This window comes from Anguilla rostrata, chromosome 1 (genome assembly GCF_018555375.3).
Source record: "Anguilla rostrata isolate EN2019 chromosome 1, ASM1855537v3, whole genome shotgun sequence".
In the NCBI taxonomy this organism is placed as follows: Eukaryota; Metazoa; Chordata; class Actinopteri; order Anguilliformes; family Anguillidae; genus Anguilla; species Anguilla rostrata.
Window position 1 is genome coordinate 71,139,599 of NC_057933.1, and position 23,471 is coordinate 71,163,069.

The 23,471-nt window shown below is 45.9% G+C and overlaps 2 protein-coding genes across 2 annotated transcripts; both read right to left on the bottom strand.

The window, feature by feature from the left end:
* Positions 1 to 64: 64 nt before the first annotated feature.
* Positions 65 to 8,092, bottom strand: znf628 (zinc finger protein 628). The gene is made up of 7 exons (XM_064309166.1): positions 7,744 to 8,092; positions 6,546 to 7,103; positions 6,278 to 6,350; positions 4,831 to 5,904; positions 4,144 to 4,504; positions 3,567 to 3,721; positions 65 to 3,043 (listed from the first exon to the last, which is right to left on the bottom strand). Exons 2-7 carry the CDS (start codon positions 6,914 to 6,916, stop codon positions 800 to 802), a joined length of 4,278 nt encoding a protein of 1,425 aa, XP_064165236.1. The 5' UTR covers positions 6,917 to 7,103; positions 7,744 to 8,092; the 3' UTR covers positions 65 to 799.
* A 1,125-nt stretch (positions 8,093 to 9,217) lies between these two features.
* On the bottom strand, positions 9,218 to 16,181 carry il11a (interleukin 11a). The gene is made up of 5 exons (XM_064310912.1): positions 15,453 to 16,181; positions 14,751 to 14,908; positions 11,693 to 11,782; positions 11,336 to 11,506; positions 9,218 to 11,180 (listed from the first exon to the last, which is right to left on the bottom strand). Exons 1-5 carry the CDS (start codon positions 15,457 to 15,459, stop codon positions 11,016 to 11,018), a joined length of 591 nt encoding a protein of 196 aa, XP_064166982.1. The 5' UTR covers positions 15,460 to 16,181; the 3' UTR covers positions 9,218 to 11,015.
* Between the last annotated feature and the right edge of the window lie 7,290 nt (positions 16,182 to 23,471).

A 23,471-nucleotide genomic window follows, 5' to 3' on the forward strand; every position in this document is an offset into this window, starting at 1 on the left:
AAGTGATGCCAGTATAAATTCAGCCCAGATATTAAAATAAATGATGCAGTAAAACACACATACATTGTTATTAATCTGTTGCTTTATTATTATTACTATTATCCTGTACCAATAATAATATTGAATCCAAGCAAAATATAGACAAGAGTATTATATTCACAAAAAAAATCATGTTCACTTTATACAGTCAGCATGATCAATCAAAATCTTTTAAATACCATCGCCCTGGTCTACTGTCTTCCAAGTCTGTAGTTTATGTAAACTGCTCTGATGTGTGTGCTAAATTTTTCTATTTATTTCGTGCTGACTTCATTGACTCCTGTATGTACATTGAACACCCTCACTTAGCCCAAATCAGAATACACAGGGATGCCTACTGAGACATACAAATAGAGGCAGAGACCATGCCCTTGAAACTGATAAATGGTCCTGAGCTAGATTATGATGAAAAAGCTCGAGAACTGCAGGAAGTGATTCCGTTTAACCGTGTCTGACGTGGTAGGGTTATATTTGTGCTTTTCACATGAGACGATTTTGATGAGAACCAACTTAACTGAGAACAATAGTGACGTCATGCAAAAAGCACAGGGACATTAGACGCAAGGAAAAAGGAAAGCTTGTTAATCGTGTAATACATACGAAAACAGGTCTGTGGTGATTATCAAACGAAGGCATGATCTCTACTGACTAAATTTGTAGCTCAGCACCAGCCTGACCAGAACACACTCAGCAGTGCTTTGCATTGTGTCAGGCCTACTGTTCTGCCTGTGAGAACCGTGTGTGGTGTTTATTAGAGGTTTCAGACGGGACCGTCACAATGAGAAGAGGACTGAGGCTCATTTTGTAGCTCTCCACCACCACTCTGCATCTCTCTCCCGTTGTTTTCTCTCTCTCCGACGGACCTGGCCTCCATATCGCGCTTCATTTGTCCCCCTGCTCCCATATCTCTCTCCGCCTCCTCGCCCCCACACTCCCCCTTTCCCTCCGTCTTTTCCGCCACGCCTCCCTCTCCGTCCATCCCTCCCTCCCTCAGGCTGCTGGTGCTGACCTCAATGATGACTATGCCCTCCCCTCCCTCCAGCTGAAATATGCCTTCCATTGCCTCACCGCCTTCTCCCACCACCCCGCCGGCTGTGTTGAAGCCGTCCCCCGTTCCCGAGGCGTTCCCTTCCCCTTCTATCAGTGCAATCATCTGAACCCTCTCCCCAGACCCGGAGTCCACCATCTTGGCCTCGTCTCCGAGCTCGAACACCAGTTCCCGCCCGTCCAGAGGAACCAAAGCCTGGGAGGGTGGGCAGGCTAGTCCCAGGTCACCACCCTGGGCCTCAGGGAAGGAGCTGCTCGGCAGGCTCTCTTCCTCTCTCCCTGGCTCCGTCTTAAAGTGAAGGACGAAGGACTCTCCCGCTCTCTCCACCCCTCCCTCGATCCCCGGTTCGCTCTCTCCCTCTCGTTCTCCGGCCCACTGTTGAAGTAGGTTCAGGGACACCATCCCTCCCTTCTCCTTCTCCGCCTCGCTTTCGCCATCCTGCTTGGTCTCGAAGCGCAGAACGAACGACTCGCCCTCCCCGCCCCCCGCCCCGTCCCTGTCGCCCCCGAACTGCAGCACGTACGACTCCCCGCCCCCGCCCTCCGCGTCCAGGCCGTCCTTCTTCCCAGCGTCCTCCGCTCCCTTCTCGAAGCAGAGAACGAACTGCTCCCCCGGAGCGGCGTCCGGGCATTTATCCCCCGCGGCCGGAGGGGTCCCGTCCCAGGGGGCGGGGTCAGAGGGGAGGGGCTCTGGGGAAGCGCTGACAGTTTGTGGCTCTGCAGTCACAGCCGAGGAGACGGGGGCAGTGGAGGGGACCGGAGTGATGGGAACAGAGGGAAGTGGAAGGGCTGACAGGCAGCTGACAGGCGGAGGAGAAGACGTGGTAGCGCTCGCAGCGGTGGTGGTCGAAACGACTGTGGTATTTGTGACCGCCACTGACAAAACCCCAGGTTGGCCGGATGCGCTGGTTACCGGGGGCGTGGGGGCCGTTTTCTGGGGCACGGCTTTGGGTTTTCGTGCACGCCTGGGCCTAGGCGTCCTGGTCCTGCTGCTTTTGCCTAGTACACTGGAGGTTACAGCAGGGCTAGGGGCCGGGGTAGCTGCGTTCGTCAGAATGAACTGAGTCTGTATGGTTTGGAACTGGGGCATCTGGCTTTGGCTCGGACCCAACACCGGCTGCAGGGCCGGTATGGTCTGAACCAGAGGGAGGGGCTGGGGGTCCGGGACAGGGGGCGCCGTAGCCGTGGGGTTGGACGCGGTCGGGACGAGGATGAAGCTGGGCTGACCGCCATTGGTGGACTGGCACTGCACCAGGAAGTAGTTCTGAGACTGGGGCGGCGGGGGCGGGGGAGGCGGCGGCGGGGGCGGGGGCGGAGCCGGGGCGGACAGGGGTATGAGCTGGAGCCCCGTGGCGGTCTGTATCATGAAGTAGTTCTGGGACGTGTTCGGAGGGATGTCCAAGTTCGGCGGGGACAGAATCAGGGTGGAGTTGCCCGCGCCCTCCGTGAAGGACATGAGGTTTCCCCCGGCCACTCCGGCGGCGACGGCCAGGCTCTTGGCGGCCTTGGCGCCGTCCTTGGCGCCGTCGCCGTGCGTCCGCAGGTGCCGCTGCAGGTAGGAGTGCATGACGAACTCCTTGCCGCAGAACTGGCACTTGAAGTCCTTGCGGGAGGAGTGGGTGCGCAGGTGCAGCTGCAGGTTGGAGGAGTGCGTGAAGCTCTTGTGGCACTGGCCGCACTGGAAGGGGCGCTCGCCCGAGTGCGTGCGCACGTGCTGCTTCAGGTTGGACGTCTGCGAGAAGGACTTGCCGCAGATGGAGCAGGCGTGGGGCCGCAGCCCCGAGTGCAGCTGGCTGTGCCTGCGCAGGCAGCTGGTGTTCTTGAAGGACTTGCCGCACTCCTGGCACACGTAGGGCCGCTCGCCCGTGTGCTGCCGCAGGTGGTACTGGTAGTGGGAGCTCCACTTGAACGTGAGCGGGCAGTAGGGGCACTGGAACGCCCGCACGCCGGTATGGACCTGAGGAGCAGTTTGTTATGTTTTTACACTTAAGGCATATAGTACATCAAGAGATATTCTCCTTAATAATGTTTTAACTGCTTACATAATGAGCACACAAAGACACAGTGCCACTGTACACACGTACGCACAGGACATGCTGTACAGGCACAGAAGTGTATCTGCAGTGATAATAGTACTCACGCAGGAGCGCAAAGACAGTTACATCACTTTGACTGACACAGGCACACAGACACTAAAAATAGATACTAGGGCAATACCCTCCAGTGGCTAAAGGACAAGGACAAGCAAATCAATCCCACTGGAGCTGTGAAGCGGTTAAATCCAGGATCCGGAGATGACAGCACCGCTTCATCATCGGAGGGAGAGAGCAAACAGACAGACAGACAGACAGACAGACAGACAGACGGACAGACGGACAGACGGACAGACGGACAGACAGACAGACAGACGGACAGACAGACAGACAGACAGACGGACGCAGAAACAGACGGAGAGACGGCGGTGCGGGCGGAGGCCGTACCCTCTGGTGGATGGACAGCAGGGAGGACCTCTTGAAGCTCTTGCCGCACTCGGTGCAGCGGTAGGGCCTCTCGCCGGTGTGGTCGCGCATGTGGTAGCGCAGGCCCGACGAGCCCTTGAAGGACTTGCCGCACTCCGAGCAGCGGTACGGCCGCTCTGTCCGGAAAGAGGCGTGGCAGTGAGGGGGGGGGGGGGGAGAGGGGGGCGGGCAGGAGGTTAGCTCTTCTGCTTTTGATTGACAACTCCTAGTCTCACCTGAATACTGGCCTCTTTAGGCTATCCATTGAACGATCATCTAGCTATGTTCAATGACATCACAACACCGCTAGTCTCTGTCTTTCCAGCCTTATCCTGTCACCTGTTTTAATTTATACATATCTTGCCTACATATCTTGTTTTCTTCTCCACATTTCTTGCCTAATTTCTTGTCTTTATATCTACATGTCTTTTTTTCCTGGGTTATTCTATGCACTGCCTTTCTGCACACAAAAAATTACATTGGCAAAGCCCATTTAAATAAGCACACAAAGGATTCACGCTCGTTACTAAAATGAAACGCGTGGCATGGCGGTCCACACCGTTGTTGGTGTTGGGGCCGGCGGCCCTGTTGGCCGCTCCCCTCTTCTGGCCCTTGGCGGCCCCGCGCTTGCCCTTGGCGGGCTCCCGCTCCCCGTCCTCGGTCACGGCGATGAGGCTGACGTGGATCTCGCGCTCGGCCTGGTCGCCGTCGCGGCGCTTGGCGGCGGGCGAGGCCGGCAGCGGCAGCGAGAGCGAGAGCGAGGGCGGGCAGACGATCTCGGCCTCCGCCTCGGCCAGCAGCCGCTGCTCGGGCGTGTGCGAGTGCTGGTGCGTGAGCAGCGAGGAGAGCAGCGAGAAGGAGCGGTCGCAGGCCGAGCAGCTGAACTGCGAGCGCGACTGCGCGGCCGACAGGGAGTGCGCCTGAGGGAGCCCAGCCAGGGAGGAAGAACGAGCGAGAGACGGAGAAAAGAAAGCTTTAAACCCCTGGAAACGACACCATATTATTCAGACAATGGCCCAGATACACTCAACCCTATAGATGTAATAAAAATAAAGAATGTATTTACATATTTACTTGAACATGTGCACACAGAGACCTGTTTAACACTTCTCAGATTTATGAGGCATCTGTCAGAATTGTTCTAATTAAATGAATGACAAGACCAAGCAGTCAACAAGGTCAAAGTGAATTATCCAAATGTATGTAGGACAGCATTTGTGCTGAAATAACTCTGTCCCCCACTCACCTGAGTCAGGTGTCTGCTTAGCCTGCCGCTGGTGTTGAAGCTCTTGCCGCAGTAGGTGCAGTCGGTGGATCCCGCGGCGGCAGTGGGCGGGGCAGCGGCGGGCGGGAGCTGCGACACGGCGCCGAAGCTCTGCAGGAGGTCGAACTGGGCCTGCGTCTGGGCCACCCCGCCATCCGCGCCCCCGGCCAGGCTCAGGAGGTCCGCTGCGCCGTGCCCGTTCTCCGAGATCGTGGTCGTCTCCACCACCTCCTCGAAGTCCGCCAGCAGGGGGCCGGCCCCCACCAGGCCCACCCCGCCCTCGCCGCCTGCCTCCTCCCCGGCTCCGCCCCCTCCCCCCTCGCCCTGGCCCAGCGCGCCCAGGTGCAGGGCCTGGTGCTGCTCCAGGTCGGCCTGCGTGCCGAAGGTCTGGCTGCAGCTGCCGCAGCTGTAGAGCAGCACGCTGGGCCCGGCGCCCGCGTCCTCGCCGCCGCCGGCCTGGCTGGGGGCTGCGGTGAGCGTCAGCTGCGGTAAGAGCGTCTGGTTTTGGCCGGGGGCGTGATGAGACAGGAACACCTCCCCGACTTCCACCCCGACCGCGGCCTCCTGGCTCACGAACCCCACCACGTCGGTTATCCCCACGCCTACGGAAACGCCCTCGGTGGCCACGCCCTCCGCCGCCACCGCGGTCATCGCTGTCACCGCCGCCGCTTTCCCGCCGCCCGCCTTCCCCTTGCCCTCCGCGTGCGAGTTGCGGTGCAGCGCCAGGTTGGAGGAGTGCGTGAAGCTGCGGCCGCATTCCCCGCAGATGTAGGGCCTCTCGCCGGTGTGTATGCGCATGTGCTGCCGCAGGTTGGTGGACTGCGTGAAGGCCTTGGTGCAGACGGCGCACACGTAGGGCTTGAGGCCCAGGTGCACGTTCTTGTGCCTGCGCAGGCTGCTGGAGTTCTTGAAGGCCTTGGGGCAGCTGTCGCAGGGGTACGGGCACTCGCCCGTGTGCTGCCGCAGATGGTACTGGTAGTGGGAGCTCCACTTGAACGTCAGGGGGCAGTAGGGGCACTGGAAAGTGCGCAGGCCTGTGTGGACACTGCGGTGGACCTATAGACACAAAAGGCAGGCATGCTGTTAACCCTATAAGTTGTGACATCACAAATATGTGATTAGAATGTTCTTAACTGAACATTCTAATGCTGACATAACAATCACTTCTGGTAATTGAAAGCAATGGAGTTCTAGAACACTGAATTTGAAAAAACACTCCAAAAAAACCTACTCTTCAATGGGTTCAATATTAGAAAGAATAAACAAAAACTCAATTTAATAATTAGCAAACTTCACTGTGTTTCTCATACACAAAAATATTAATGTACTAGGCTAGTTGTCATACCCTTGGTTAAAAAGACCAAGTCTGTGAATGATAACACTGTATGGCCCAAACAGGTATCACTCCATCCATCAAAGTATGACTCACCTGTAAGAGAGAGGAGCGTTTGAAAGCTTTTCCACAGTCCTCACACTTGTAGGGCTTCTCACCTGAGTGTGACCTGGATCAAGAATAATAGCATCAGTGTAGTGTACTGATTAAAAGAACATGATAAATAAATGGTGGGAAAATTTTGAAAAATTTCAAATAAAACATAATACACCCCTGACAAAGGCTGGATAATTCCACTTAGAAAACATAATGGAATAGACAGGACAAGAAGTGAAGCAACTGGGCCTGTAATGGCGCCCCCTACCTCTGGTGATAGAGCAGTGCGGATGAGCCCTTGAAGGCCTTGGGGCAGAGGTTGCAGCGGTACGGCCGCTCGTTGTTGTGGCTGCGCTGGTGGTGGGCCAGCCTGGAGGACCACTTGAAAGTCTTCCCACAGTCCAGACACTGGAAGGGGTGCTCTGGGTTCTGGGGCGTGGCTGGAGGGGGAGCCATCTCCACTTCAGTGAGCACTACCTGGCCAGCCTCCTTCTCCATCTGCTGTTCCTCTTCCCTCTCTCCATCCTCATCACCCTCCTCCCCAGCAGTGAGAAGGGAGGGAAAGGGAGAGAGGGAAGCAGCGGACTGGTTGGGCAGGAGTTCCGTTTTGATGACCAGAGTGGCTACTGTGTTAGCCATGGTGCCGGGGTGGGGAGGTGTAGATTGCTGTGCAGTATATTAACCCTTTTTAAGCAACTCTTTCCCCAGTTTGTTCATTGCTAATTGGATATTGTTTCAGTTGCTCTGAAATGTCTCCTCTTTTTAGCCCCCGCCCCCTTTAACTCCTTCCACCTCCTTTCTTTCACAAATGGAGAGATGAAGTTATCTGTAAAATAATAATAACAATAATAATAATAATAAAACCAAGATAAAACAAAGCTAAAAAAATACAGGAAAACTAAAATATACAATACATTAAAAGTTAGTTCTGCACAGGATGCTGCCTGCACACATTACAGAGCATGACTGAAAAAATAGCTATTACTCCCAGCGTCAGGAGGAATTCATCAGCACTCAATGCAGTGGTGAAAGCATGTGAAGGCTGGGTACACCGCACAAGTAACCGTTATAATAAATACCAACTTGCTGAACTGCACTGCATAATCTTCACGCTAGCATCACTCAAAGCCGTATTTTCAACTATCAATGAATATGTCACGTAAAACTAGAACTTCTGTTAATGTGTTTACTAAACCAACTGGAACGCCGTAATTGACCGTCAGCACAATAGATGCGCAAAGAAATACATTAATGCACAATTGATACCATACTGCACCCTCTTTTATAAGTCGGCCCACATTCAAGCCCTACACCTTCCCCTTTAAATCCCACCTCCTCCTTCCTTCTTTCCCCTCCTCTCACCTTCTCTCTGTATCCGTCTGTCCCTATCATATCGTCCCTAATGTAGATAGCTAGCTTGCTAGGTACGAGTTTCACAAACCACGGAAAAACAAGATAACACCCACCTTCACGTTTCTACCCAAGGCGATGCGATACAGAATAAGATTTAGCTATTACTGAGCGTCGCCAACAGAACCCCATCCGAAACTGGCCTTCTCGAATCAATGTCAGTCTTCCTTCAAGCGAAATTAATAAGCGCCGTTTATGCTTTTGATGTGTGTTTTGCATAAATCAGAATGTAGCTATTTGTTGTTTACTATTTGTTTAGTTCCAATTATAGACAGTGTTATTCTATAAAAAAGGATTGGAAGCCGCAGTGTAAGACCATACAACCTTAACAATAATCTCGAGCACAAACTAACTAGCAGTCACCCGCCCGCTGCCGCCTCCCAGCAACGGCGATAGCTATTGGCTCGCTTTTGCCCTCCGACCGTCTTTCCCATTGGTTAAGAGAATGAAGATGAGAATTTTGGGTCTGATTTAGTTGTGAACCCCAAGAGGTCCGCATATTAATTTAAAACAAACGCTAGGTACTATAATTAAATTAAACGCGTTAAGCGAAAGATAGGAGGAGGGAATTTGGGGGTTTCAGGGAAATCAAGACACGCCTATCAAATGTGAGGGCAACATCGCTTCACCTGATAGGAAATGTAGTTTTGCAGTCATTATTTATTTTAATTACAACACATTGCCTGTGTAAAACGGGCCTTTTTGTGTTATACAGTGTGTTCACAGTCTTCGAGAAATGTGTCAGTAAGTTGGTTACCTGAGAGAAAATACACATGGGTATCAGATCCGCCAATATTAGACGTACAATCAAATGCATTTCCACCCCGGCTGTATTTTTCATATGTTCAGCTTTTCAGATGACTGGAATGTGGTGTTCCTACTTTCAAGGTAGGTTAATTTTAAACTATTGAGTTCTAAGATACTAATGCATAAACCTGTTTTGCAATGTGCGTTTGGCAGTGTATTAGTTGAATCTGTAGCCTACTTAGTAAACAGTTTGTTTCATAAATTAAGTAAGGTTACTGACTTGTATTTAAAATATAATTCCCTTTCTTCCATCATTAATTAAGGATCCCAATTTAACATCTGGACACAAAATAAAAATTTTAAAAAGTCTTTATACATTTATTTTACAGTTCTAACATTCTTTAAAATCTGATTTATTCCTTCTTTAACAGTGTGACTTTCGGAGCTATGGGTATTCCTGTCTTCCTGTCAATTTTCTGGTATTTCCCCTTTCCCATCTGTTCTGAATCTCAACTGTGCATTCCACACCGTTCAGTTGCAATTCGAGAAATGGCCACCTGAGAGCAAAAGTTTACCATACTCATTCTTCAGAACCCAGTCCAGTAGTGTTGATTTTGAACAAAACTTATTTTTACCTCAAATACAAATGTATGCGAATCCCAAGTTTGTTTTGTTTGAGTCTGGGCTTTACGTCCCAAAAGCCAACCCAAGTTGTAATGGATATTTGGGGACAATGGACGGTAGCACAAACAAATGCCACAAACCAGAAACGGGGTCAGGGTGTACATAACAATAACAAAAGGATAAAGTTTATTACGAACATAAAAAAACATTACCACACGTAGGTTAACAGGCAGAAGGAAAGGTCAGAACTTGGCTTGGATACTTCTTATCCAGAACAAAACACAATGCTAAACCTCGATACCGAGACAAAGCAAAAGGGACGACTGTTCCGACTCTGACCTAACCATCAAAAAATGTGTTAAAAACAACAAAGAAAAGAAACTGTCAGAGCACCAGTAACCTACAGCAGAAAAACACAAAACAAACTGAAAACAAAACATACAGGGAAACATGGTAGCGGCAAATAAATATTTTTTTAAAAAACGAGTCTCGAACTCCACTGTCTTCAGGATTTATCTTCTTGGGCTGTCAGGTGGACACAGGGGCACGCCATCAATTAGGCAATCTAGCCCTTAATTAGCTCCACCTGCAGGACTGAGTCATGTACGCAGAGACTCCACAAAGCAAGGGAACGTAACAGGGTCCTCCTCATTGCAGGTCCTGACCAAACTGCACATCTTAGAGAATTATATATTAGAATAGGGTCCTTCTTGGACATTTGTTAGAAGGATATGGAAATTTGGGATTGGAGGAGAGGGAAAACATCAGTTTTTTATGTATATATAAATTTAGTTTATTTGTTCAGTTGTATCAGGACACTTTATTATTTCTTACCATGTTCAAAATACACATTTCACATTTCTGTCCTCCGGTGCCTGCATAATGCAGGCCCTGCATGTGAACATTCAGTTTTGGTTGTAAGCACAATTTTTTTTTTTCAGTATTAACAGTGATAACAACAGAAATGTCCAAATGACAATAGTATAAAAGTACAAAATTACAGAAGGCTTGCTTCTGTGCAATTTCAATAAATTATCAAAAATTAACGTTTAAATAATAAATAGTAAATACTGTATAAAAATACTAAATGCTGGAAAATATGTCGCTAAAGTGAAGTGACGTGATGGCAATGATTTCACTGAATGCTGACTGTTCCTCTTTATGTTGGGGAACTATAATACATAATCGCACTTTATACAATTATATGCTAAGTACATTCTGGTGCAGGTATGTACTGCTGTAAAGTAATATATTATCACAATCCTGTACAGTGTACTTATAAATGCTCCAATAAACTAGAACCCCCCCAACACTGATTCAAGATCAGCTAACTGAGCCCTAATCCATGCCCGAAAACAAAACTTTGTGCAAAATTTTTAAACTGATCCAGGCTCAGACGTTGAGGGACTTCATATTTACACTAAATACAGCACAGTACAAAGATTTCATTCCCCTATCTTACTGCTACATCTAGTGGCAGGAGGTTGTAAACTCAGCCACCTTTTTTTAATGAAATACCATTTAAGTCATGTTGCATGACTTACAAAAGAAAATTGTTTAAAATACAATCAGTTTCATAAGAGGCTCTGAATTGAAGAAGTGCTACTTGTGTCTCATCCTCCCCTTATTTTGACAGTTATAGTGTGGAGGGACAAGGAACAGGAGGGCATCAAGACCTCAATTCACAACTCTAAAAATAAGTAAGTGTAAATAATAATGCTATAAAAAAAACAAAACAAAATAAATAATAGCATCAAATAAATAACTAACATAAATAAATAAATACATAAATAAATAACAAATAACCATGAACCAAATGGGTAAAAAAAAAAGGAAAAGAAAGAGGACAGAAGTTCTAAGGACCCTCCACTTGGACTCCCATAGTATCTAATGAAATGACATTGGTCGATGCATGCATGGAAGTCTGGAGATGTAGTGGACCATCATGGCACTGCCATCAGTTCTTGGACTTGAGAGTCAGGAGGGCTCGAGACGCCCAATCACAGAAGAGACGGAACTGCTGAAGCACCTCCAGGGAGGACTGCACCATGTCCCAGGCACCGGAGAGGGGTGGGAGGGAAGGCGTGGGGGACGGCAGCCACTGTGCGTCCACCTTCAACACCTAGGAGGAAGAGGAAGACAGGTGAGAACGTGATTGGCATCTGCAATGCAATGTGGCAGGGTTGCTTTGCGGATAAAAGTCGACGCATGCGGTGTGAAAATTCAAAATGCGTTGCAGGCTTCGAAATAACAACCAGCGACGAGATAAATTCCTACCTGACGTTGGAGGAAGGCACGAAATGTCTTGATATGTGAAGTCAACTCTCTTAATTTGGACAAGTTGAACGAGGCGGCGTGTACGTGTTTCCATGTCGGCCGGGTGAGCCATTCAAAGTGGAGTTCGAAGGACTGGAGGTCCACGAGAAGCTGTGGTAAAGTTTCCTTAAGCTAAAGGAAAATAAAAGGAGCAAAAAAAAGGGTTAATAAAGCCAGTAAACAAAAGTGTATACTGTAAAACAGACTGTTTTAAGAAAGGCTGGAGTTGATACAAGCATGATTGAATGTAGAGGACATTATAGGTGAACACTGACAGTGAGATGGATGGCCAAAGAGAGAAGTGAATTAAACTGGTACCTTTAGGGAACTGAGATCACTTGCTTTGTTGGTCATAGCTGGGAGGGATTTTAATCTGTGCTCAATATCTGTGGTAATCACATGGTCTTTCTGGAAGAAAAGATGATGTGCATCATTAGTATATAGACAAAAAAATGTATACCATGTAGTCATATGGTGAGAACATATGTGCCCTCCTTTAAAACATTTTTTGTAATGTAATGTTGTTCTGTAAGTAAAAACTCAAAACTGCAAAAAAATACTCCAAAGTTGACTGGGAGTTGAAGAGGACAAGTTCACACAAATTCCACTTTAAAGGTTAACAATAAAAGTTAGTGACCTGAAACCACAGGATGTTTTTTGAAAAGAGCATAACAACATATCCAGTGACTAAGAGTAGAACATGGAATAGACAACACAGAACTGAAGGGAAACTCCAGGGTCAGGGCTAAAAAAAACCTCAATTACGTATTGCACTTGAAAACTAGCTGCACTTGTCAAAATGACCACTAGAGAGAGACACAAAAAAAAACTCAAACAATAATGATATTACAGTAGTAGAAAAGGTGGAGAAATTCCAAACACAAAAAATTAAAGAACATTTGAAAGCTGATATGTTAAAAATGCATTTATCAATTTATTGTTGTTAGTAAATGTATTCTCCAGTGGATAGTATTGCAGATATATTATCACTGGAATTTATTTATCTCATAAAATTAAATATGAATAATTCATTTATATGCTCAGGCAACCAATGAATTGAGCTTCACTGAGGAAGTAAACTACAATAGTATGTGTCCCTCTTGCAGATATACCCTGTTCATTTTTACATACTCTGCTTAGTCCATTTCCTTTTTAATTCCTAATTGCTGTAAGTATTCTTGATGAATGAAGACAATAGCATACGCTAAAGGTGAAGTTATGCAATAAAATTGTAGTTTTATGCATTTGACATTAATAAAGAACTTAACAAAATTGTACAAGCTAAGTTAAAGTTAAAAACAATGTTCTGACTATTCCAATAAATATAATATCTAAAGTAATAAACTACATGAAATATGGTGTTGTTCGCCCACTCTGGCTCACTTGCTTTGTTAAAATATCCTAACTTATTGTTAATATCTGCCTCCATGTGTTGTTCCTTGTTTTGTTCTGCTTGCTGGTCTGTTTTTTCCTCTCAGCTCTACTTTCTCACGCTTTCCCCATATTTTCCCCAGCCTCCGTCTGTGCCACAGTGCACTTTAAAATTGCCCACATCCATTCTTCTCAACTGTTTTTTTCTATCGACATACTCCTCTTGCACCTCTCCTCTCTTTCCTTTAAACAAACCTTTCTTTGATTCTTTATTTTATAACTGTCTTTTCCCTTTGATCTATTTTTGAGTCATTTGCTTTGAAACAAAGATGGTAAAGATATATATTCTATTGCCTGTGCCATTTCTTCACCTAACTCATTTATTTTGCTCTATCAATTCATCTGCTCTGCCCATCTACCTCATCGTCCACACCTCTTTCCTGCTCTCTTATCCTCACTTTCTCCATGTCTTATATCATTACCTCATTCATAAACATACCCTTCCCTTCCCTACTCCTCTTTTCCTGAATGCAAATTCTGGAATGTGATAAATCCCTTTGATTTTTATCAAGGAGCTTTGCTGTGGAGACCAAAAACTAAACACTAAACACCATACCTACACAGCCACAACTATTTACAACGCCCAATGCAAACACTAACCTATATATGCGCGCGCACACACGCACACACACAGACACACACAGTCACTCTCTTTCTCTCTCTCTCTCTCTCTCACACACACACACACCCTCTCACTCACTCACTCACTCTCTCTCTCACACACACACACACACACAATTTTATTGCTTTCTTGTGGGGACTTTCCGTTTAGTCCCATCCTATTTTTCTTTCCTAGCCTTGACCCCTGTTAAGTGGAACATAACGCGAGGAGAAAAGAAACCAAAATAAATGGTTCATGTCATTGAAGAATGTAACAAAAATATTTTCAGGGTGGCATTAGCCTTACAACCTCTAGACTTTGGTGGTTAATTATCTGATTTGGTTGTTTCCTCACATCTGGATCCAATAGCATCCATAGCAACACATACTAATGTATATAGTCAGACTTAAAAGTCCTGTACCCAGGAACAACTGTACTTTGCGTATACACAACGGAAGCAAGCAAACAACCTGGAACTGTTGACAAAGCACAATCTAACGCTCGCTCTTACAGCGAAGCCGTTGCATGTGCAGAAAACAGTGCAACATGTGTGCACACATCAAAGTGGCAATTACAGTGCACCAGGGGAGTATACATGAATTACTCATCCTGCACACGAAATAATGCGCACACCTTTTCATTTTTTTTTGACCCATCCCAATCAGTTCTTGCCCTCAGGTAGATAAAATGATAATAACAATAATCATGTCAGTAAAATCCTTCCTTGAAAGACAGGGAAAGTGTAAACGCAGCCTCTCCACTTCAGTGGCAGTATGCACAAGAGCTGTTCTTTACTGAGGACCAGGAGGTTGTTGGTTCAGATCCCACAATCAGGCAGCTTATAGGCCTTTTTTTTAATCTTGACTGGTCTAAACGTCCCAGCATAGACGCCTCAAAGGGTCTAGTGTTTTAGTCCAATACCCACGACATGAAGTGGCTTGATAAACCACTGAACACAATAACAGTCCATCATAGGGCCCATTAGCCCGATTCACCTCATAAACTGCCCAAAGAAGACTGCTTTGCAGTCAATTTCTTTACAGCTCATTACACCAATTCAACAGAAGCTCTCACCCAGATGTAGTACGTAAGTGCATTCAACACAAGGAGCAGTAACCACAGAGAAGAAAGTTAACACTTAGACCTAAACAATGCCCCCCCTGAGTCCACAGCCCATCTGTAATGGGGTGGATGCCGTAATTACTAAGCCATTGATCTGGTTTCTCCAGGCAACATTCGTGCATTAGATCACTTGACGTCAAACATAGTCTCACGCTGTAGACCACCCTGCTGCTGTGACAATAAAAACTTGAAACAGAACAATTCTCATGGTAATGAACTCACCAGAAGGTCTTGGGTCAGTCTGAGCAAATTTCTCGTCTGATTGGTCAGCTTTTCAAGGTCAGGGAGCCGCCGATGATTGTGAGGGGCTGCCGATGTAAGCACGGGTAGCTGTGCCAACAGCAGCGAGAACAGGAGCGAGAAGGAGGTATCAACCAGCACTGAGGAGGGAAACAATCACAATAATTGGGTTTATTATGGGATGGCGGCAATTATTAATATAATCAGAGTAAAAATAGTGCACACAACTGAACAAGATCTGAAACTTAATTTTTATATGTAAGACACTACACCACAGTATTACCACATCTATATTTCCATCAATACATTTTGGTTTAAACGCACACTTCTGCCAATTATAAATCATGCAATTAAACTGCGATGGCCGGTTTACGACAAACTTAATTATTATGGCTTTAACACTGCTAGCATTTTAGTACAACTACTTATGATGTAATAAGAATTATTAATACCATACTTTTCACAACTGTAGCACAGGAAAGTGACTTTTTTAATTACCATAAGCATTACAGTTTCTTTGCTTCCTCGTTTTGCATGCACAGGTAACCGCAGTTAAACTGACTACTTGTCCTAGTCATATGACAAATTCTCATGTGATCAGAAAGTTCACGCCGGCACTGACATAGTGAAATGAATTCAGAAAACTAATGTTGGAATAAAAAAGATACGTTAGAAAACACTTACATTTCATATTTGTTCAGGTCCAGGGTACAAATAGATTTGATATAAGGAAATAAATACAATTAAATAAATAAATTAACAAATAAATAGGAAAATAAATAAATAAATAGAACTCCGGAAACGGTCACGTGCTCCAAGTTTCTTCTCTCTTTCGCTCACTCCGCGTAATAATTGAGGGAGGTAATACGTTGAAGAAAGAAGAGGGGCAGAGTAGTGAATGAATGAAGAAATCCGCTGATTGAATGAATGAACCCAAATTAGACCGATCAAGAAAAAGATAAATAAGTCAAAACGTTGTTTCCCCGAGTTAAAGTTATAGGATAGCCTAGTTCTGTTAACGTTTAACTGGCCGATAGTTTGAAATAGACATACAGACAGATACAGATGGACAGATTGACACAGGGAGAGACAGATAAGTGCATAGAGAGAGAAGGATGCGAGTGTGTGTTAGCCTTATTTTTTCGCGCAGTGAAATGTTTAGGCTTGTTTAAACTCCCTTTATAAAGACGTCGGGGTGTATGACACATCGGCCTGAGTCACCATTTCATTCATAAAAAAACACTCTCCTCCCCCTCGCTCTCTGCGCGGTGTCTGCCTGGCTTTTGGCGGATTAAAAAAAATTAGAAAATGTTCCGTTGTTTTTCTTTTCTTCCGTTTCTGTATCACTTTCCCTCTTTATATCTCTTGGTTGGATTGACGGTATCTCTTGTACTTCCTCTACCACCCCCCCCCCCCCTCCAAACACACACACACTTTTTTGTCTATCAGTCTATCTACCTCTCTTTCTATCTTTTCATCTCAAAATATCTTCCCTTCTCTCTATCACTACAAAAGGTTTAAAAGGCTATTGTTTCATTTTTATATCAGTCAATCTGATCTCCTCTCCCCTTGCATAACCTACATCCCATTTTTCTCTGATAGTACTTCAAATCAATAGTGTATTATATTCTCTTGTGTAAACTTAAGGTGCCATGTGACTACATAAGGAATCCATCACATATTTTGTACAATATAGTTACAGCAACTTTTTCATGATCCCCTCCCCCTCCACCATCCAAAAAAAAAACATACACATAAACACACGTGCATGCGCGCGCACACACACACACACACACACACAAGGCTGTTGTTTCCACTTTCCCCCTTCTTCCCCCTCCTCCCAAGGAAAGGAAAGAGTGAGAGAAAAAGAAGGAGAGAGGTACAGTGCTGTATAGAAACACTGACTGGACACCACAGTACATTAACACTGACACCCAGAGAAAGCAAGAGAGTTGATACAGTATATGCACTTCGGCCGTCTGGACTGGAAACATTAAGTCAGGTGCGATGAAGCATAGAACACTGTTGCAAAGGCAGAAATGAGTATCCTCAAGAGCAGAGGAGGGTTAAACGGTGTGTGTGTATATGTCCTGGTGGCCTGGACTGGACCCCGTCACGCAGATACTGGGAGAGACCGCACGGGCGTGGGCTGAGAGAGGTGTTGTGGGAAAAGGTTGATTTCCTGTTTTGTCGGTGGCACAAAGTCAGAAGTTGAAGGAGCACAAGAAAAACGAAGAAAGGAGGAATGGATGAGTGTGAGTGAGCGATGGAGGGAGATATTGACACACTCGGCCTTTTTGTTTCCCACATCAAAGAGCCGTTTGAAGACACAGCTGGGGAGGAATTAAAGAAAGAGTGAAGTTAGTCACTCTCCCTCTCAGGCCGTCCTTCGGTCGGCGATGTTGGGGGTCCATCACTTATTTCACAGGTACATTATTGTTATGTCTGTCAGTCCGTGTGCATGACTGTTCGTCTGTCTCCGCCTGCTCCTGGTGATGTCACACACACGCAGGCTTTCATGTGCAGTTGAACACGTTGCCCCTTTAATCCAGTCTAGAGACACAGAGGGGAAACGCTCAGCCACCGACCTCAAATAAATCACTGCTTAAGAAGGGCTTTGATCAAGTTATTCAGCCAAACCAATCGTGAACTCCAGTGAGTTGCTCCTGTTATATCAAGCAGTGTAAATGAACAGCAGGATGCTTTGTGAACGAATCTCAAAGTACTGTACTGCAATTGACCCTTCACAGGATGAAGGCACAAGACTTGGAATCAATAATTTCCTTCTCAGGAAATATTTCTGTTTTATACTATGAATTTTTTATGTTTACTCAGACTGTTTAAACTGTTGAGGCAGCACAGTGGTTTCCTATTTGTCTGAGCAAAAAACATTCTCATACATAAGAAATTCAAGTCTACTGTAAAATCTGTTCATCTGTAACACTACCATTAAGGATGTTGTGCGAACTGTTTTATAGAAAAGGGGGGAAAGGATATGCCATTATACATTAAGAACTGTTCTACAACTGAAATTTTTAAATTACTTGTATCTTAGTAAGACCTTAGATTTTATTGCTCATGTTATCATTTGTTTTTCATCTCCATTTTCTTTAAAAGTCTGACGTGTAGCAACACTGGAAAACAGGAGATTGGCTCAGCAGAGAACTTATGAGAAGAGTTATAAATTTCATGTGGCAGTAGTTTTATGTTTCCTAATCATTAAAAGGGGAATCCACAATCCCACAAAGTAAGCAAAGGCCAACTGTTCGCAGAGCAACAAGGAAACCAAATTGTTAGTGCTAATATTTACTTTTTATGAAATACCACTCGATAAAACCTTGACCCCCCCCAACCCACTCCCCTCCCCCACACAGTGTCCTGTGAGCATGTAGTGTCCGATCTATATCCATAATTATAAGCCTTGAAACCCCCCCCCCCCATCCCATCCCCCCCCCCCCCCTTCTATTTACGTCAAGGGAGGCAGTGACTGTGTTAATGGATTTTTGGGGAATAGAAAGAGAAATAGTGACACACTAAGTAATCGTCACTGAGTAATAAAATGACGTCTATTACTCTTCCTTTTCATGGTCGGGAATCAATCAAGGGAGTTAATGTGCTGTTGTATCTAATCCAAGCAGAGCATGACATTATGCCCCCAAAACACACACACACACACACACACACGTGCAAACACGCAAGCACAGACAGTCACACAAACACACACACTCACACACTCGGACGCGTCTCTGAGGATTCGGAATGAAATAGTTGCCGAGAGGATTAGGAAGCTATGCAAAACACTTTGCTTGATTGACAACAGCAGTTCTGCTTTGACAGCCTCTACTGTTGCATCTCTCCCTTTAGTAGGTAGAAGGTGTGTGCACGTAGTCCGTTTCTGTGATTCTGCATACACAAATCCGCATAAAACTATGAGAAGGTTTTTTTAGGGAAAACTGAAAGGCATCCCTCCAAAATTACTTTTACAAACCACTCTTTCTGAAAACAAAATGCCACAGTGTGTGAGAACACAACACATGCACGCATGCGTGTGTGAGTGTGTGTGAGTGAGTGTGTGTGTGTGTGTGTGTGCGCACGTGCGTGTGTGTGTGTGAGTGTGCATGTGTGTGTGTGGAGTGTGTGTGTGTGTGTGTGTATGTGTGTGTGTGAGTGAGTGTGCGTGTGTGTGTGTGTGAGTGTGTGTGTGTGTATGTGTGTGTGTGTGTGTGTGAGTGTGCGTGTGTGTGGTGTGGTGTGTGTGTGTGTGTGTGAGTGTGTGTGTGTGAGTGTGTGTGTGGTGTGTGTGGTGAGTGTGTGTGTGTGTGTGTGTGTGAGTGTGCAGTGTGTGGTGAGTGTGTGTGTGCGTGTGTGTGAGTGTGAGTGTGTTGGTGTGAGTGTGTGTGTGTGTGTGTGAGTGATGGAGTGAGTGTGTGTGTGTGTGTGTGAGTGAGTGTGTGTGTGAGTGTGAGTGTGTGTGTGTGCACATGCACGTGCAGTCTGCTTACATCCACTTTCTCTTGCTCATTCATCCTTCCTCACACTTTCACGTTCCAAGTCGTCTTGCGTCTGTGAAGTGAAGAAATCTTTGAATGAACAAGTTGAAGCAATAGGTCACAGACAGAGCAAGGAAGCAAGAGGGGGGAAAGGAGGAGGGGGGCAACCCACGCAATAAGGAACTTTTTACTGTGTACTCTTTCCATCCCCCTTCTCTCCCTCCCTCTCACTCCATCTCAGCGCACTGCTAAAACATCTTAGCGTCCAGTCTTGTTGATGTGTGCATAGCCCTTTTTCTCTTTCTGTTTGTTTCTGTCTTCCTCTTCTTCTGTTTCTCACTCTCTCTCTCGCACTCTCTCTCTCTCTCTCTCTCTCTCTCTCTCTCTCTCATTCTCAGTCGGCCTAAACATTCTTTCCTCTGCTGTCATTGTATGTTTCCTGTCTGCATCCGTCTCTCCATTTCTTCCTGTCTCAGCTAATGTGGGGGCGAGAGCTTAACCCGGAGGTAGACGGGGTTGATACATCATTGCTTTACAGGATCCGCAAAACATTTGTAAATCAGCCTAATAATCACACATTTCCTGGTATGTGTGTGTGTGTGTGTGTGTGTGAGGTAGTGTGTTAGGGAGTGTGTGTTTTGGTACAGTAGGTCAAACTAGTCACCTTCTCTGGAATATTCTTCTGATATTTTACAGCTTTTACCAGAACTTTACACATTCTTCCAAGCCACATATATTCATTGATAACTGCAAAGAACAATAATAATACATTTCCTGAGAACAGAGAACAGCCCTTTGTTCCCTTTCAGTAAAGCAAATCAACAGACAAAGGGTGGATACTTTATCAACGGACAGTACGGCACCCCAGAGCACCAGCAAATACTCGGTGGGCGACGGACAAAAAAAAAAAAAAGAGAAAGACTCTATTTTTAGCGCATTCTTTCTTATGTAGAAAAGTTACCCGGGAGACTTGATTGTTCATTCACTCTCACTCCGCGTGTGTGTTTGTGAGTGTGTGTCAGCCGCACACCGCTGTAATTCCAAGGGTCCACCGTAGCACATACAGTAACTGGCCCCTTTATCGCTCATCCTTGCCGCTTGCTGACGTCAGACAGACAGTGAGCATGTCTGCCAATGTTTTCTTTGGCTGGGGGGGGGCTGGAGGGTGGGTGGGGGAAGAGGGACGTGCTGACAGACTCAGGGCCCAAGGAGAGAAACAGAGGGACATGTGGACAAAGGAAGAAGGAATGCCGTGACGTCTCCGCCTGTCTCGCTGACTGCGCCGACCCCGGGGGAGCCAGGGGCCGGGCCCCCTTTTTTGTGGCTGCATCTCCAGTGATCTTACAATTCCATGTTGTCAGTTTATGGCCTCCTATTATTCAAGTTTAAATAGTTTAACATGTCCATTTGCTTCTGAAAAAAAAGCCAAAGTAATCACAGCAATGAATGTGCCAGTTTTGCTGATTATTCTGATAGTTTTTTTAATGTTGAGCATGCAGGCACTACATTAGCCCATTCAGTAATATTCTGCATGTAGGTACTACATTATCCTTTTCAGTTCATTTGATATGTATGCACCATATTCACTCTGCTGTGTGTTTATGAATGTAATTACTTTCATTGTAAGTATGAGTATGTGCACATTGATCACCTTCTCAGTTTCGCTCCTTGTAAGAACCTTTCCAAGATATTTACTTGCACAGTGCAAGTGTATATACACTGTATACACAGTATTCAGTATTCGTGTTTCTGTGTATTAAAGCACATCAATCTTCTTTCTCTCAGTGCTTCTAATGAATAGTTCCTTTAGTGTCAGTGTAATTTAATTGCGAAAACTTTTTTTTTGTGTCAGTATGTATAAACATCTCTGTGTCTGTCATTTCCATGTCAGTATTCACCCTTCATGAACCGGTATGGACCCTTTGATTTGCCATGCATGTATACTGTACATTGTCTGACTCTTTCTCTTGAGTGTGCACAGGCATGTTTTATTGACCCTCACCCTGGCGATCGGTGTCCAGTAACAGCGGCCTGTGCGGCTTTGCTATATTAATCCCCCCCACCCCCACCCTCCCACACTCGCTGTGGAAGGAAAAATGTGAGGTATGCATGGAATGGAGGAGTCATAGACACAGGGAAATTCCCTGGAAAAGAACAAAACAGACAGACAATCGGAGAGAAGGTGGGGGTTCGGGATGGGAGGGTGAGAGAGAGGACAGGGGCAAACTATTCTTTATCTTAATTCACATTAAGAGGGCAGGGAAAGCTATAAACAATCATATACCTTCAAGTTCTTTTACGAGACATAGAAAAAAAAATTGACATCAGCTCCATTGACTCCAGTATCCTCCTTACCTTTTGTCCTAGTCCCATTTGTTTCCTTTTGTGTGTTCTGAAACTAAGCTCTAACTAAGCTCCTAAACTGTCAATGGCCTGGCAAGATATCCGATTACTGTCTGGCACAGAAGTTCCCTCTTTCCCCGGTGTTGCATCACGACTGACACCACTTCCGGCCTGAATGTCCTTTAGAGTGCTGATAGGGGGGCGGAGCTCTCCCTGTGCTCACATTGTGTCATCTGTTCATAGAGATCAGAGGCGGGGGTGACGTGCGATGCGGATCTGATGCTGCAGATTGCTAAACAGGCCTCTGCCTGGCACAGAGGGATCATTTGGAGTTGTTCATTCAGGTAATAATCCTAGGAATGCCACTTGGGTCTGACTAATTTCTTTCAATTTCACTTGAGTCTGACCAGTGTTCACTCTTTCAACGTATGGAGGAATGCAACAGGCCAGAGACGGATGTTTTATCCCAGAAGATGCGGGCGTGAAGTATCTTGGAGTCATGTCAGAACAATTTGAGCTATTCAAATAGCTGCAGTGTGACATCGTGCACGGAAGCACACAAAATTCCACAGTCTTTATGTCCTGCAGTCTCCTTAGTTTTAGGTATGGAAAAAGTGTAACTTTTGCTCAGAATTTAGAGATTCTGCCGCTATGTGAATGGACACTGGCCTTCACTCACATTAAAGCAACCAATGAAAACCGAAGTGACAATTATTAGCATCAAAGTATGAATTAACATATTTAGATGGAGAAATCCGTGGAGATTTCAGTTCATTTACCACAAACGCAAAGCTAACAAACACAATGAAATGCGCTACAGCAGTACGAGAACAACTGTTAGCAACGTGCCACACAATAAGCAGAGAACTTAGCTGCAGTAACAGAGCCGTATCAGTGCTTGGATGAATGTGCTGATGAATTCACTAGTCTCTGGGAGTTCAGGAAACCAAGGTAGAGAGTTCCTGAGATGGTCAGGAAATGTTCCAGTGGTAGCAGCCTGCTTATTCCACTACTTTAAACCCCGAGCGTGGAGAAATGGGGGAGGGTTCTGGGTCATGCCGAAATGTTTAAAGAGGCATGAAACGCATAAAAATCGACATATTTGGAAATGAGTGTCATCTCCTGATATATTACGCACACTGATCCTTCAGAATCGAAAGCAAAGCATGGGGGAATTATTGTAGTGCGTATTCTCGCGTTAGTTATATGGAAAAGGCTTGTTTAGCACGAATATTTATGTAAATATTATCTTTCCTGAGAATTGCCACTGAAAAGCCCCCTGACCTGGCAGTGAAACTACTAAAACTGAAAACCCAAAGAATTTTCTACGCCATCAAAGGGAGGCTACATAAAATAAACATAGCTGGCAGATTACAGCTAAAAATAAAGGGCAGTGCTACCCAGTCCTGCTGCGCTCTATGGAAGTAAAGTGTGGGGTCTGCTCGGTCAACACCGTGACGCAAAATGGAACAAGCCTCCAACAGAAGCCTGGCCTGTAGGAAGCAGGCCCCTTACCACGTCTCGTGGACCTGTGGACAGACCACCAAACTCCATCCAGGATTAAGCCCTCACCAAACCCACTGCCTTGTCAGGGGAAAAAAAGAGACCCCTGGTTCTCGCAGCTTGCTGCTCTAAAATCCCTGCAAACACTGGCCAGTCTCAGACTGGCAGCGATGACATCACAGGACTCTTTCATAAATAATGTTTCAGTGACGTAACCCACCTAGCTGGGGAGAAAGTAAATATTTCCCTCGGGGTAACCTGGCTTTTTACTCAACCACTCTTTCACTGGAAGTACAGAGGTGCCGCAGGGGGTTCCAGATTCTCTGTCTAAGCACATTCCTGCGTAGCGATGGCAGTTGGTGTCAGT